General features: G+C 46.4%; 1 protein-coding gene across 6 annotated transcripts; it reads right to left on the minus strand.

Annotated features, from left to right (window-relative positions):
- Positions 1-308: 308 nt before the first annotated feature.
- Positions 309-13,579, minus strand: LOC148473819 (uncharacterized). 6 transcript variants are annotated; one of them, XM_088459428.1, is made up of 7 exons: positions 13,493-13,579; positions 11,935-12,099; positions 11,118-11,307; positions 9,549-9,626; positions 9,301-9,398; positions 8,775-9,144; positions 309-2,886 (listed from the first exon to the last, which is right to left on the minus strand). In XM_088459428.1, exons 4-7 carry the CDS (start codon positions 9,580-9,582, stop codon positions 1,976-1,978), a joined length of 1,413 nt encoding a protein of 470 aa, XP_088315554.1. In that variant the 5' UTR covers positions 9,583-9,626; positions 11,118-11,307; positions 11,935-12,099; positions 13,493-13,579; the 3' UTR covers positions 309-1,975. The 6 variants fall into 6 exon arrangements, with proteins under 6 accessions (XP_088315554.1, XP_088315553.1, XP_088315556.1 ...); XM_088459427.1 differs by having other exon boundaries at positions 11,118-11,354; XM_088459430.1 differs by lacking the exon at positions 11,935-12,099 and adding an exon at positions 12,292-12,328 and having other exon boundaries at positions 13,493-13,550.
- Between the last annotated feature and the right edge of the window lie 3,006 nt (positions 13,580-16,585).

The following is a 16,585-nucleotide window of genomic DNA, read 5'->3' on the forward strand; positions in this document are numbered from 1 at the left end:
CTGATATACATAAAATGTATCCTCTATATAACAATGACGTGGTCTGTTATTACTGCAGAGAGTGGTGCTGATATCTAATAGAATAAAGACAATACTATAAGTGTCACCTGAGTGATCTATCCCAGTTTTATATTACTGACACATGGAGGATTAGGAAAGATTAGATCTGATAGGTGATGTATGAGGAGTTATATAGCAGCTATACATAGATGGGGGTCATCCTCCAATAAGATATAACACATTATACAAAGAGGAGGGTTGTACAGCGCTAGGGAAATATAAACAACAATAAATAATATACGGCCTGATAAAGATACAAAAATATTATAGTATTTAATATGAAAATATCAAATAATAGAAATTAGAAACATAACACATAGATCATATAAAACATAGGTCACTGGTATTCAGACAAATTCTGATTACAAATAAGTGGGCACCAATAATAGTAAATAGAGAACCAGATATTAATGGTAACGTCACAAGCTAATAGGTGATGGAAAGAAGTTTGGTGCATCCGGGTAATGGCCAGTTGGCAGATAATTATATTACCAGGTTGCTGTGACAGAAGTCCGTCCAGTCTTTAGCAGGAAAGCTCGCAGTGGGTGATGGCTGGCCGGTGTAATCGCTGGATGTTCCCATATTCCTGCTTTCACTCCTGGTCCAGATAAGGAAGGACAAGTGGCCCAACCGTGTCCAGTGGATAAAGTTACTAACGCATTTTGGTGTGGAATTAGACCCACAACCTCATCAGAAGCATGTATTATACAGTATAATATGGCTGCCTTATATACCCAAGGAGCACATCAAACAGGCATCAGGAGGGGAACCATAATTAGTCATGTGATATGTAAGAATAAATATATTACATAGAAAACAATCAGTATCTAATGTATAATCAGCAAATGAGTTTGTAAAAACAATATAAACCCTAAGAATAAAAAGGTCCATTTACCAATTAATGCAGCACAGCAGCCGGGCCCAAGTCCGTGTCACATGATGTATTCAACAGCACATGATCGGAACGAACCAATCATGTTAATCTCTGCAGAGTTCCAGAATGAACTAGAGAGGGAGTCTGGATAATCAGATCCACCCGGTCATGTGATATAAACACACACACATGACTGGAATGGACCAATCAAGGAGATATCTGTAGAAAAACCAGCAAGAGGCTTGGATGATTTGTTCCACCCAGTCACATGGTAAACCGCAATCACATGACCGGTTACACCAGTAACAGTGAGTAAGAGTTGTCATGGGGAAGATATAGAAATACAGGTCTCCAGGAACATAGCATGTGTACAATGTCACATGATGGAGCTGACCAATTCCAATTATCACATGTTATATATATCATAGCGATTCTCCTAAGTTATAACACCATAAGGTATAAATTACATACATGATATAGTAAAGATAACGGATTTGTGATCTGTATAGCGGCAGCATCACCGGGATCAAGATCACGTTATAAACACATTATAATATCATATTGCATAGTTATAAGGTTGATAATATTAGTAATAACGTGCGATAGTGTCCACTAGTGAGTCACATGATATGATCACACCCACGCGCCCAATTACACTAATGAGGGCAGATAGATAGATATCTATCTAAGCAAATTAATATTTGTCCTAGGTCACTATTGGAGACTTATTCTGCAAATACTTAGAATATGAAGAGCTTAGATTTAGGCATAATGAGAACCACATGGAAAGTATCACGGTATATTCTGATACTGGAATCATACTTATATAAATATATATAATTTCCTGCGTGTATTAATATTAGATAGTATACATTTTAATGCATCTTTACCAAGCCCTATATTATTTATTGTTGTTGAGATTTCTTTAGCGCTGCACGTTCCTCCTCTTTTTATATTAATGACACATACCAATTATCTGTGGATGAAGAACTTAAAATGCTGTGTGACTGGAGTGTTACTAAAACCATGTTTTGTATTAGTTCATAGAAAAACTTTTTTCATGTGTGACATCTGATGTGTAACAAGGTTCGTTTTACGTGTAAAACATTTCCCACACTCAGAACATGGAAATGACTTCACACCTGTGTGACTTCTCTGATGAATAACAAGATCTGATTTATATGTAAAACATTTCTCACACTCAGAACATGGAAATGGTTTCTCATCTGTGTGACTTCTCTGATGCACAACAAGATTTGATTTCTGTGTAAAACATTTACTGCACTCAGAACATGGAAATGGTTTCTCACCTGTGTGACGTCTCTGATGCACAACAAGATATGATTTCCGTGTAAAATATTTCCCACACTCAGAACATGGAAATGGTTTCTCACCTGTATGACTTCTCTGATGTGTAACAAGAACAGATTTCTGTGTAAAACATTTCCCACACTCAGAGCATGGAAATGGTTTCTCACCTGTGTGACTTCTCTGATGTGTAACAAGATGTGATTTCAGTTTAAAATATTTCCCACATTCAGAACATGGAAATGGCCTCTCACCTGTGTGACATCTCTGATGTGTAACAAGATTTGATTTCTGTGTAAAACATTTACTACACTCAGAGCATGGAAATGGTTTATCACCTGTGTGACGTCTCTGATGAAAAACAAGATCTGATTTATATGTAAAATATTTCCCACACACAGAACAGGGAAATATTTTATCAGGTGTATGAGCTGCTCTATGTGTAACAAAAGCTGAGGTATCAGGAGAACATTGGTCACAATCAGAGGGATCAGATGATATATCTGCACTGTGAGGTACTGGATGTATATTTAGCATAACGGGATTATCTCCTGGAGATTCATGTGTGGTGTTATCTTCTATTTTAATATCTGTAGACAAGATGAGATCTCCCTCTAAGTCATTCCTGCTTGTGCGTCCATCTGCTGGAAATACAATAACTATTATTATTATTCAGAGTTCTTCATAAAGCTCACACATTTCACAGCGCCTTACAGAGAATATTTGGCCAATAGGCTTACAATCTATATTCACAACCATATCTACTTGCACACACAATATGCTTTATTTGGGTCACAGGTCAATTAACCTACCACTATGATTTTTCCAGGAAAAAAAATGCAAAACTCCACACATCACTTTGGTTGAAAATTAAACTCATGAACTTAGTGCTGTGAGGCAGCAATCCTAACCCCACTACACCACCATGTTATAAATTAAGAGGTTTAGCTGTTTAATTTTATGTATAATTTGCATATACAAACAGTGACCACATTATTACATTAACAAATGAACCAACAAGAAACAAGACTCTCATTGAACAGATAAAATGACACAAGCACATTATCTGCACAAGTCATAGATCCAGCCACAAGGACAATCTCAACCAGTGATGGACAATATCCATCTAGACCGCCCTCATACATAAACAGGGGAAACTTGTGGGATAATTACTAACAGCTGCGTCCACACTACACAAAGTTCTCCAGGTGGATACATAAATAGCAAAAGCAGCCTCTATATGGTCCTCTGGTCATCCTCAGGGAGAGAAGCCCCACCAGAGTCATGCTACTAAACTAGGGTAATGATTCACTGTATTTAATTGCTCAGAGGGAGGAAGAGCGATAGGACAGAGCTACACAGAATGATGATGGAACACAGAGGGGGAGGCAGCAGGACAGGGTAGGCAATGTCCAAGGGCAGAACGGGGGAGGCAGCAGGACAGGGTAGAGGAACGGCACAGAGCGGGTGGAGGCAGCAGGACACAGTAGGGGAATAGAGCAGGGCACAGAGGCAGCAGGACAGGGTAGGGGAATAGAGCAGGGCACAGAGGCAGCAGGACAGGGTAGGGGAATAGAGCAGGGCACAGAGGCAGCAGCATAGGGTAGGGGAATGGAGCAGGGCACAGGGCAGGGGAGGCAGCAGGACATGGTAGGGGAACGGCACAGAGTGGGGGAGGCAGGACAGGGTAGGGGGAACGGCACAGAGCGGGGGAGGCAGCAGGACATAGTAGGGGAATAGAGCAGGGCACAGAGGCAGCAGGACAGGGTAGGGGGAATAGAGCAGGGCACAGAGCGGGAGAGGCAGCAGGACGGGGTAGGGGAATAGAGAAGGGCACAGAGCGGGGGAGGCAGCAGGACAGGCTATGGGAACGGAGCAGTACGCAGAGTAAGGGAGGCAGCAGGACAAGGTAGGAGAACGGCAGAGGGCACAGAGTAGGGGAGGCAGCAGGACGGGTAGGGGAATGGCACAGAGCGAGGGAGGCAGCAGTACAGGATAGGGACTATCCAAGGGCAGAGTGGGGGAGGCAGCAGGACACAGCAGAGGAAAGGCACAGAGCAGGGGAGGCAGCAGGACAGGGTAGGGGAATGCCCAAGGGTACAGAGCGGAGGAGGCGGAAGGACAGGGTAGGGAATGTCCAAGGGCAGAGCGAGGGAGGCAGCAGGACACAGTAGAGGAAAGGCAAAAAGCAGAGGAGGCAGCAGGAGAGGGGAATGGCACATAGTAGGGGAATGCCCAAGGGTACAGAGCGGGGGAGGCAGGACAGGGTAGCGGAATGCGCAAGCGTACAGAGCGGGGGAGGCAGCAGGACACAGTAGAGGAAAGGCACAAAGCAGAGGAGGCAGCAGGAGAGGGGAATGGCACATAGTAGGGGAATGCCCAAGGGTACAGAGCGGGGGAGGCAGGACAGGGTAGCGGAATGCGCAAGCGTACAGAGCGGGGGAGGCAGCAGGACAGGGTAAGGTAATGCCCAAGTGAACAGAGTGGGGGAGGCAGCAGGACAGGGTAAGGTAATGCCCAAGTGTATAGAGAGCGAGGGAGGCAGCAGGACAGGCTAGGGGAATGGCGCAGGGCACAGAGTGGGAGATGCAGCAGGACAGGCTAGGGGGAATAGAGCAGGGCACAGAGCAGGGGAGGCAGAAGAACAGGGTAGGGGAATGGTGCAGGGCACAGAGCAGGGTAGGCAGAAAGACAGGGTAGGGGAATGGCACAGAGCGGGGGAGGAAGCAGGACAGGGTAGGGGAATGGCATAGAGCGGGGGAGGAAGCAGGACAGGGGAGGGGAATGGCATAGAGCGGGGGAGAGAGCAGGACAGCGGAATGGTGCAGGTCACAGATAAGTAACAGCAGAATGAGGAAGACAGCAGGAGGGCAGAGAAGGATACAGAGACAGGTCAGCAGATAAAGTGTAACAGTACAGAGCATCTAGGCACAGAAAGTGAAGAAGGAACTGTGCAATTACGGGTGTGTGGTTGTATCTGTGTGTGTGATGGGTAGTACACAGTATACTGACAATCACATAATATTCAAAAAACATAGTGGGTGCTGTCACATGTGGTAGTGCACAAGCCAGAATCATGGCTGTTATATGGGCTTTCATCAAATTGACCAGTGATTTACTTAGTATAGCTACATCCTTTGCACTGATGTATGAGATACACCAGAGAGTGTGGGGAGGAGACTGGTCAGATCTCTGGGCTGGTAACACACAGTGACATGATGTGAGGGGAGAGCAGGAGTATAATAGGGGCTGATGGCTCCTGATGTATGAGATACACCAGAGAGTGTGGGGAGGAGACTGGACAGATCTCTGGGCTGGTAACACACAGTGACATGATGTGAGGAGGAGAGCAGGACTACAATAGGGGATGATGGCTCCTGATGTATGCGATACACCAGAGAGTGTGGGGAGGAGACTGGTCAGATCTCTGGCCTGGTAACACACAGTGACATGATGTGATGGGGAGAGCAGGAGTATAATAGGGGCTGATGGCTCCTGATGTATGAGATACACCAGAGAGTGTGGGAAGGAGACTGGTCAGATCTCTGGGCTGGTAACACACAGTGACATGATGTGATGGGGAGAGCAGGAGTATAATAGGGGCTGATGGCTCCTTATGTATGAGATAAACCAGAGAGTGTAGGGAGGAGACTGGTCAGATCTCTGGGTTGGTAACACACAGTGACATGATGTGAGGGGGAGAGCAGGAGTATAATAGGGGCTGATGGCTCCTGATGTATGAGATACACCAGAGAGTGTGGGGAGGAGACTGGTCAGATCTCTGGCCTGGTAACACACAGTGACATGATGTGAGGGGGAGAGCAGGAGTATAATAGGGGCTGATGGCTCCTGATGTATGAGATACACCAGAGAGTGTGGGGAGGAGACTGGTCAGATCTCTGGCCTGGTAACACACAGTGACATGATGTGAGGGGGAGAGCAGGAGTATAATAAGGACTGATGGGTCCTGATGTATGAGATACACCAGAGAGTGTGGGTAGGAGACTGGTCAGATCTCTGGGCTGGTAACACACAGTGACATGATGTGATGGGGAGAGCAGGAGTATAATAGGGGCTGATGGCTCCTGATGTATGAGATACACCAGAGAGTGTGGGGAGGAGACTGGTCAGATCTCTGGGCTGGTAACACACAGTGATATGATGTGATGGGGAGAGCAGGAGTATAATAGGGGCTGATGGCTCCTTATGTATGAGATACACCAGAGAGTGTGGGGAGGAGACTGGTCAGATCTCTGGGCTGTTAACATAGTGACATGATGTGAGGGGGAGAGCAGGAGTATAATAGGGGCTGATGGCTCCTGATGTATGAGATACACCAGAGAGTGTGGGGAGGAGTCTGGTCAGATCTCTGGGCTGGTAACACACAGTGACATGATCTGAGGGAGAGAGCAGGAGTATAATAGGGGCTAATGGCTCCTGATGTATGAGATACACCACAGAGTGTGGGGAGGAGTCTGGTCAGATCTCTGGGCTGGTAACACACAGTGACATGATGTGAGGAGGAGACCAGGAGTATAATAGGGGCTGATGGCTCCTGATGTATGAGTTACACCTGAGAGTGTGGGGAGGAGACTGATCAGGGCTGGTAACACACAGTGACATGATGTGAGGGGGAGAGTAGGAGTATAATAGGGGCTGATGGCTCCTGATGTATGAGATGCACCAGAGAGTGTGGGGAGGAGACTGGTCAGATCTCTGGGCTGGTAACACAGTGACATGATGTGAGGGGGAGAGCAGGAGTATAATAGGGGCTGATGGCTCCTGATGTATGAGATACACCAGAGAGTGTGGGGAGGAGACTGGTCAGATCTCTGGGCTGGTAACACACAGTGACATGATGTGAGGGGGAGAGCAGGAGTATAATAGGGGCTGATGGCTCCTGATGTATGAGATACACCAGAGAGTGTGGGGAGGAGACTGGTCAGATCTCTAATTAGGAAACACACAGTGACATGATGTGAGGGGGAGAGCAGGACTATAATAGAGGCTGATGGCTCCTGATGTATGAGTTACACCAGAGAGTGTGGGGAGGAGACTGGTCAGGGCTAGTAACACACAGTGACATGATGTGAGGGGGAGAGTAGGAGTATAATAGGGGCTGATGGCTCCTGATGTATGAGATGCACCAGAGAGTGTGGGGAGTAGACTGGTCAGATCTCTGGGCTGGTAACACACAGTGACATGATGTGAGGAGGAGACCCGGAGTATAATAGGGGCTGATAGCTCCTGATGTATGAGATACACCAGAGAGTGTGGGGAGGAGACTGGTCAGATCTCTGGGCTGGTAACACACAGTGACATGATGTGAGGGGGAGAGCAGGAGTATAATAGGGGCTGATGGCTCCTGATGTATGAGATACACCAGAGAGTGTGGGGAGGAGACTGGTCAGATCTCTGGGCTGGTAACACACAGTGACATGATGTGATGGGGGAGAGCAGGAGTATAATAGTGACTGATGGCTCCTGATGTATGAGGTACACCAGAAAGTGCGTGGAGACTGGTCAGTTCTCTGGGCTGGTAACACACAGTGACATGATGTGAGGGGGAGAGTAGGAGTATAATAGGGGCTGATGGCTCCTGATGTATGAGATACACCAGAGAGTGTGGGGAGGAGTCTGGTCAGATCTCTGGGCTGGTATCACACAGTGGCATGATGTGAGGAGGAGAGCAGGAGTATAATAGGGGCTGATGGCTCCTGATGTATGAAATACACCAGAGAGTGTGAGGAGGAGACTGGTCAGATCTCTGGGCTGGTAACACAGTGACATGATGTGAGGGAGAGAGCAGGAGTATAATAGGGACTGATGGCTCCTGATGTATGAGGTACACCAGAAAGTGCGTGGAGACTGGTCAGTTCTCTGGGCTGGTAACACACAGTGACATGATGTGAGGGGGAGAGTAGGAGTATAATAGGGGCTGATGGCTCCTGATGTATGAGATACACCAGAGAGTGTAGGGAGGAGACTGGTCAGATCCCTGGGCTGGTAACACACAGTGACATGATGTGAGGGGGAGAGTAGGAGTTTAAGAGGGGCAGATGAGTCCTGACTTCCCCACTTGGCAGACACATTTAATGCCTTATGGAGCGTACACACGGTCAGATTTGTCAGACTTGTCAGATTTGTCAGATGAACGATTGAACGATTAAACGATCTGAACGATTTGAACGATTTGAACGATTGAACGATTTTTGACTGCATTAAAATGAATGGAATCGTCCAAGTCTGACTGCAAACCCATCAGATGTCAGAAATCGTTATCTGACCATCGGGAACGCGCATCGTTGATCGTCCATCGTTCAGGCATGTCAGATATGAACGATTTTCCTTCAGATATGAACGACTGAACGATTTTTAAATCGTTATCGTTCATATCTGAAGGAAAAATCTGATCGTGTGTATGCACCATTAGTTTGTACTGAAAAAAGATGGTGTAGGATAAGAGATTGTTGTAGTGACTGAATGAGGAGAATTTGTGACATTTTTTCAGTAATAAGTGTTTATTACTCACCTGTGCAGATATCTGTAGGGATTTCCTCCTCCTTACACTGCTGATCACCCCTCACATACGTCTCTTCTTCTCCCTCTATATCTTCTGCCTTCATATCAGTCACATACATCTCTTGTTCTCCCTCTATATCTTCTGCCTTTATATCAGTCACATATGTCTCTTCTTCTCCCTCTATATCTTCTGACTTCATATCAGTCACATACGTCTCTTCTTCTCCCTCTATATCTTCTGCCTTCATATTAGTCACATACGTCTCTACTTCTCCCTCTATATCTTCTGCCTTTATATCACTTACATAAGTGTCTTCTTCTTCTTCTTCTTCTTCTTCTTCTTCTATATTTTCAACCTTTATAAATGCCAGACCTTCATCCTAAATAACCCATAACACAAAAAAATTATTTAAGTCTGATGTAATTACATGAAATAAAACAATAGAATATCAGTGTATAAGACACACACCGCTTCTCTACAGATCATATAGTGACAGTCACTGTTGTATATTGGTGAGACCCTAAATCCCATCTACCTGATGCTCCTGTGGTGTCCTGCGATTCTCCTCTGTACAATCCTGTGAATACAGAGGTCGAGGACATCTCTCTGGGGTATTTCTGTTACTGGGTCCATCTGTAGGAGACACACAGTAACTGGGTACTATATATATATATATATATATATATATATATACATACATACTGTATATGTGATTAAGAGATTACATGTATATAAGGAGCCCCCATACCTGCTCTCCAGTACAGAAAACGAGTCTCCTCTTACCCAGTGATGTGAGGGGCCAATAATTCTCCATCATCAAGTCCTTGTACAGAGCCCTGTATTCCTCTATATACTCCCCTCCTGTATGGAGACATAGACAGCGACATCCTGATATCTTATAGGAACCTGACACACACAATGATAGTGTCATCACCCAGACACATCCCCTGTGTTACTGTATAATGTCCCATTCCCAGCAGTCACCTCTCCAGTCATCACCCAGACACATCCCCTGTGTTACTGTATAATGTCCCATTCCCAGCAGTCACCTCTCCAGTCATCACCCAGACACATCCCCTGGTGTTACTGTATAATGTCCCTTACCCAGCAGTCACCACCCAGACACATCCCCTGTGTTACTGTATAATGTCCCATTCCCAGCAGTCACCTCTCCAGTCATCACCCAGAACCATCCCCCGGTGTTACTGTATAATGTCCCATTCCCAGCAGTCACCTCTTCAGTCACCAGACACATCCACTGGTGTTACAGTATAATGTCTCATTCCCAGCAGTCACCTCTCCAGTCACCACCCAGACACATCCACTGGTGTTACTGTATAATGTCTCATTCCCAGCAGTCACCTCTCCAGTCATCACCCAGACACATCCCCTGGTGTTACTGTATAATGTCCCATTCCCAGCAGTCACCTCTCCAGTCATCACCCAGACACATCCCCTGGTGTTACTGTATAATGTCCCATTCCCAGCAGTTACCTCTCCAGTCATCACCCAGACACATCCCCTGGTGTTACTGTATAATGTCCCATTCCTAGCAGTCACCTCTCCAGTCATCACCCAGACACATTCCCCGGTGTTACTGTATAATGTCCCATTCCCAGCAGTCACCTCCCCAGTCATCACCCAGACACATCCCCTGGTGTCACTGTATAATGTCCCATTCCCAGCAGTCACCTCTCCAGTCATCACCCAGACACATCCCCTGGTGTTACTGTATAATGTCCCTTTCCCAGCAGTCACCTCTCCATTCACCACCCAGACACATCCACTGGTGTTACTGTACAATGTCCCATTCCCAGCAGCCACCTCTCCAGTCATCACCCAGACACATCCACTGGTGTTACTGTATAATGTCTCATTCCCAGCAGTCACCTCTCCAGTCATCACCCAGACACATCCCCTGGTGTTACTGTATAATGTCCTATACCCAGCAGTCACCTCTCCAGTCATCACCCAGACACATCCCCTGGTGTTACTGTATAATGTCCCTTTCCCAGCAGTCACCTCTCCATTCACCACCCAGACACATCCACTGGTGTTACTGTACAATGTCCCATTCCCAGCAGCCACCTCTCCAGTCATCACCCAGACACATCCACTGGTGTTACTGTATAATGTCTCATTCCCAGCAGTCACCTCTCCAGTCATCACCCAGACACATCCCCTGGTGTTACTGTATAATGTCCTATACCCAGCAGTCACCTCTCCAGTCATCACCCAGACACATCCCCTGGTGTTACTGTATAATGTCCCATTCCCAGCAGTCACCTCTCCAGTCATCACCCAGACACATCCCCTGGTGTTACTGTATAATGTCCCATTCCCAGCAGTCACCTCTCGAGTCAGCAGCTGAATGATCTTGTTGGTGAGTTCCAGAATCTTCTGGTTATTGTCTCTCATGTATCAGTGAGTGAGGTGGAGGCACCGTGATGGGGCTCTGGGTCCTGCTCAGTCCTCCTGACACACAGGGACGGCTGCTGGGTGTCTGACACTTACTGGATGTCTTCTTCACTACTGTGTAATCCTGGGTAGTGCAGAAGCCATCAATAGAAGGCTAAAATTATAATTCACCTATATGGAAGTTTTTAATAGTTAATTGTGCATAACTGATATCACTGTGACATTCCCAGATCCCCTCACCTCCCCAGTCATGTCCCTGTATTATTACTATAGATATAAGAGATGTCACTGTGACACTCCCAGACCCTCTCACCTCCCAAGTCATATCCCTCTATTATTACTATAGATATAAGTGATGTCACTGTGACACTCCCAGACCCTCTCACCTTCCCAGTCATGTCCCTGTATTAGTACTATAGATATAAGTGATGTCACTGTGACACTCCCAGACCCTCTCACCTCCCCAGTCATGTCCCTGTATTATTACTATAGATATAAGTAATGTCACTGTGACACTCCCAGATCCCCTCACCTCCCCAGTCATGTCCCTGTATTATTACTATAGATATAAGTGATGTCACTGTGACACTCCCAGACCCCCTCACCTCCCCAGTCATTCCCTGTATTATTACTATAGATATAAGTGATGTCACTGTGACACTCCCACATCCCCTCCCCTTCCCCAGTCATGTCTCTGTATTATTACTATTGATATAAGTGATGTCATTATGACACTCCCAGACCCTCTCACCTCCCCAGTCAGCAGGTAGATGATCTACAGGGTGAGATTTAGTATCCTCTCAGTCATCTGAATTCTGTCCTTGTCCATCATCAGTGATCAGTAATTTATACAGGACACATCTAACCCTCACATGACTTCTAGTAACAAGGATCTGACTGCACCCTGCACAGAAATCTAGAAATAAATATAATTATTAGAAGCTATTTCTTACCAGTTATTTATCTAGTGAGCACATATTACACAGTGCTTTACAGGGGATATTTAGTCACATCTGTCTCTGCCCCAGGGGAGCTTACAATCTACATTTCCTACCACATGGACAGCGCACACACACACACAATTTATGAAAGAAGCGAACTAACCTACCAGTGTGGCTTTGGAGAGTGTGAGGAATCCAGATCACCTGGAAGAAACCAATGCAAACAGGGGGAGAACATACAGAATCCACACATACAGCACCTTGGTTTGAAATTAAAGTCACGACCCCAGAGCAGAGTAGAAGTGCTGTCCACTACGCTATAGTGTTGCCTATATAAACATAATAGTACACTGAGTGACCACTAATCCCCTCATTCCCGGAGACATAGTCTTGGTCAGTGTTTCTCAGAAGTCCCTCAGACCCAGCTTCATAGGGCTGCTCAGTGACCACCAGACGGCATTGCTGGAGGTCACAAAAATGGTCCTCTCATGGCCAAGAGTCCAGGACCTCCACGACACATACTTGATGCAATTTGCCTAAGGATGCGGACCTGATCAGACACTTGTATTATAGTAAGAACGAAGTCTGCACCACCTGTATTATAGTAACAACTGGGTCTGCACCATCTGTATTATAGTAACAACTGGGTCTGCACCACCTGTATTATAGTAACAACTGGGTCTGCACCATCTGTATTATAGTAACAACTGAGTCTGCACCACCTGTATTATAGTAACAACTGGGTCTGTACCACCTGTATTATAGTAACAATGGGGTCTGCACCACCTGTATTATAGTAACAACTGAGTCTGCACCATCTGTATTATAGTAACAACTGAGTCTGCACCACCTGTATTATAGTAACAACGAAGTCTGCACCACCTGTATTATAGTAACAATGAACTCTGCACCACCTGTATTATAGTAAAAATGGGGCCTGCGCCACCTGTATTATAGTAACAACGGGGTCTGCGCCACCTGTAATATAGTAACAACAGGGTCTGCTCCACCTGTATTATAGTAACAACGAAGTCTGCTCCACCTGTATTATAGTAACAATGGGGTCTGCTCCACCTGTATTATAGTAACAATGGGGCCTGCTCCACCTGTATTATAGTAACAATGGGGCCTGCTCCACCTGTATTATATTAACAACAGGGTCTGTGTCACCTTTATTATAGTAACAACGGGGTCTGCGCCACCTGTATTATAGTAACAACAAAGTCTGCACCACCTGTATTATACAAATAGAAGACTTGAGTGCAACTCTCCTGCACAATGACAATGCAGCACCAGAGTCAGCTCCATCTGTACTACAGTAAAGTGACACAAGAGTCTGCTCAGCCTATAGAATAATAACATAATTACCTCCTGCCAAACACAACAATTGCTGCTTCCTGTATCTGCAGTCGTTGGGAATGATAGAGAGACTGTATGGGCGTGTAACGTCACTTCCGCCCTCACTACTACGTCACTTCCAGGGAACAAACACTGAAGGGGATCTATAGTCACCCGTTGTTCTTCATGAAGTGATTTGGGCCTCGGGAAAATGGCCGCCGCCTCCGTCTCTTTTGCACACTGGGGACACTTACTGTAGCTGTACATAGAGTCCTGCTCTAGTGCCCGGAGCTCCTCCCCCTTACTCCAGCAGCAGCATAAGCGTCACATGACCGGCTGCCGTGTGATCCTGTTCTAGCGGCGGCTCCTGCTGTATCCCTGGTAATGTCATCTACTATTATTATACAGGGGGAGCAGCCTGTGGTGTCCTGTTATTACTATTATTATACAGGGGGAGCAGCCTGTGGTGTCCTGTTATTACTATTATTATACAGGGAGAGCAGCCTGTGGTGTCCTGTTATTACTATTATTATACAGGGGGAGCAGCCTGTGGTGTCCTGTTATTACTATTATTATACAGGGGGAGCAGCCTGTGGTGTCCTGTTATTACTATTATTATACAGGGGGAGCAGCCTGTGGTGTCCTGCTACTATTTTTGGGGGAGCAGCCTGTGGTTTCCTGCTATTATTATTATACAGAGGGAGCAGCCTGTGGTGTCCTCTTACTATTATTATACAGGGGGAGCAGCCGGTGGTGTCCTGTTATTATTATACAGGGGAGCAGCCTCTAGTGTCCTGTTACTATTATTATATGGGGGAGCAGCTTGTGGTGTCCTGCTATTACTATTATTATACAGGGGGAGCAGCCTGTGGTGTCCTATTATTACTATTATTATACAGGGGGAGCAGCCTGTGGTGTCCTTTTATTATTATTATATAGGGGGAGCAGCCTGCGGTGTCCTGTTGTTATTATTATTATACAAGGGGAGCAGCCTGTGGTGTCCTATTATTACTATTATTATACAGTGGGAGCAGCCTGTGGTGTCCTCTTATTACTGTTATTATACAGGGGGAGCAGCCTGTGGCGTCCTGTTATTATTATACAGGGGAAGCAGCCTGTGGTGTCCAATTACTATTATTGTACAGGGGGAGCAGACTGTGGTGTCCTGCTATTATAGTTATACAGGGGGAGCAGCCTGTGTTGTCCTGTTATTATACAGGGGGAGCAGCCTGTGGTGTCCTACTACTATTTTTGTACAGGGGGAGCAGCCTGTGGTGTCCTCTTACTATTATTATTATTATTTTTTATTTTTTTTTCATCATAGTCAGTTCTCCCCCACTCATGCAGAGCACTAATGCTTACCGCCGGCCGGCTGGTATATGGAGTAGTTCGCTCTGTCGGCAATAAGTAGTCCCAATAATATTTTGCAATGATATCATATTGTCAGCTATTATCACCCATTGTGAGCGCCTGAATGTTATATTTTGTATATTTACAAAATATATTAATCTTCATTATACAGTAACACCAGGGGATGTGTCTGGGTGATGACTGGAGAGGTGACTGCTGGGAATGGGACATTATACAGTAACACCAGGGGATGTGTCTGGGTGATGACTGGAGAGGTGACTGCTGGGAATGGGACATTATACAGTAACACCAGTGGATGTGTCTGGGTGATGACTGGAGAGGTGACTGCTGGGAATGGGACATTATACAGTAACACCAGGGGATGTGTCTGGGTGATGACTGGAGAGGTGACTGCTGGGAATGGGACATTATACAGTAACACCAGGGGATGTGTCTGGGTGATGACTGGAGAGGTGACTGCTGGGAATGGGACATTATACAGTAACACCAGGGGATGTGTCTGGGTGATGACTGGAGAGGTGACTGCTGGGAATGGGACATTATACAGTAACACCAGTGGATGTGTCTGGGTGATGACTGGAGAGGTGACTGCTGGGAATGAGACATACAGTAACACCGGGGGATGTGTCTGGGTGATGACTGGAGAGGTGACTGCTGGGAATGGGACATGATACAGTAACACCGGGGGATGTGACTGGGTGATGACTGGAGAGATGACTGCTGGGAATGGGACATGATACAGTAACACCGGGGGACGTGTCTGGGTGATGACTGGAGAGGTGACTGCTGGGAATGGGACATGATACAGTAACACCGGGGGACGTGTCTGGGTGATGACTGGAGAGGTGACTGCTGGGAATGGGACATGATACAGTAACACCGGGGGACGTGTCTGGGTGATGACTGGAGAGGTGCCTGCTGGGAGTGGGGCATGATACAGTAACACCAGGGGACGTGTCTGGGTGGTGACTGGAGAGGTGACTGCTGGGAATGGGACATTATACAGTAACACCAGGGGACGTGTCTGGGTGATGGCTGGAGAGGTGACTGCTGGGAATGGGACATTATACAGTAACACCAGGGGTCGTGTCTGGGTGATGACTGGAGAGGTGACTGTTGGGAATGGGACATTATACAGTAACACCAGGGGATGTGTCTGGGTGATGACTGGAGAGGTAACTGCAGGGAATGGGACATTATACAGTAACACCAGGGGATGTGTCTGGGTGATGACTGGAGAGGTGACTCCTGGGAATGGGACATTATACAGTAAAACCAGGGGATGTGTCTTGGTGATGACTGGAGAGGTGACTGATGGGAATGGGACATTATACAGTAACACCAGGGGATGTGTCTGGGTGATGACTGTATCATTGTGTGTCAGGTTCCTATAAGCTGTCAGGATGTCACTGTGTATGTCTCCATGCAGGAGGGGGAGTATATAGAGGAACACAGGGGTCTGTACAAGGACGTGATGATGGAGAATCACCGGCCCCTCACATCACTGGGTAAGAGGAGACTGTAATTTATTTTACAGGGGAAAGCAGATATGGGCCCCCCTATATATACACATCACCTGATAATCACATATATACAATGTACTCAGTCACTGTGTGTCTCCTACAAATGGACCCAGTAACAGGAATACCCCAGAGAGATGTCCACATCCTCTTTATTCACAGGTTTGTACAGAGGAGAATCACAGGACCCCACAGGGGCATCAGGTAGATGGGATTTAGGGGCTCACCAATA

The sequence above is a fragment of the Taudactylus pleione genome, unplaced genomic scaffold, assembly GCF_031769625.1.
Source record: "Taudactylus pleione unplaced genomic scaffold, aTauple2 ptg000910l, whole genome shotgun sequence".
Taxonomy (NCBI): Eukaryota; Metazoa; Chordata; class Amphibia; order Anura; family Myobatrachidae; genus Taudactylus; species Taudactylus pleione.

Bases quoted from the DNA above. Each gene is read 5' to 3' on its own strand.
- LOC148473819 (XM_088459428.1), bottom strand. From the start codon at position 9,582: ATGATGGAGAATTATTGGCCCCTCACATCACTGG. The intron at 9,399-9,548 runs GTAAGAGGAGAC...TGTCTCCTACAG, and splicing joins TTGGCCCCTCACATCACTGG to ATGGACCCAGTAACAGAAAT. The intron at 2,887-8,774 runs GTGAGTAATAAA...TTGTATTTCCAG, and splicing joins CCCTACAGATATCTGCACAG to CAGATGGACGCACAAGCAGG.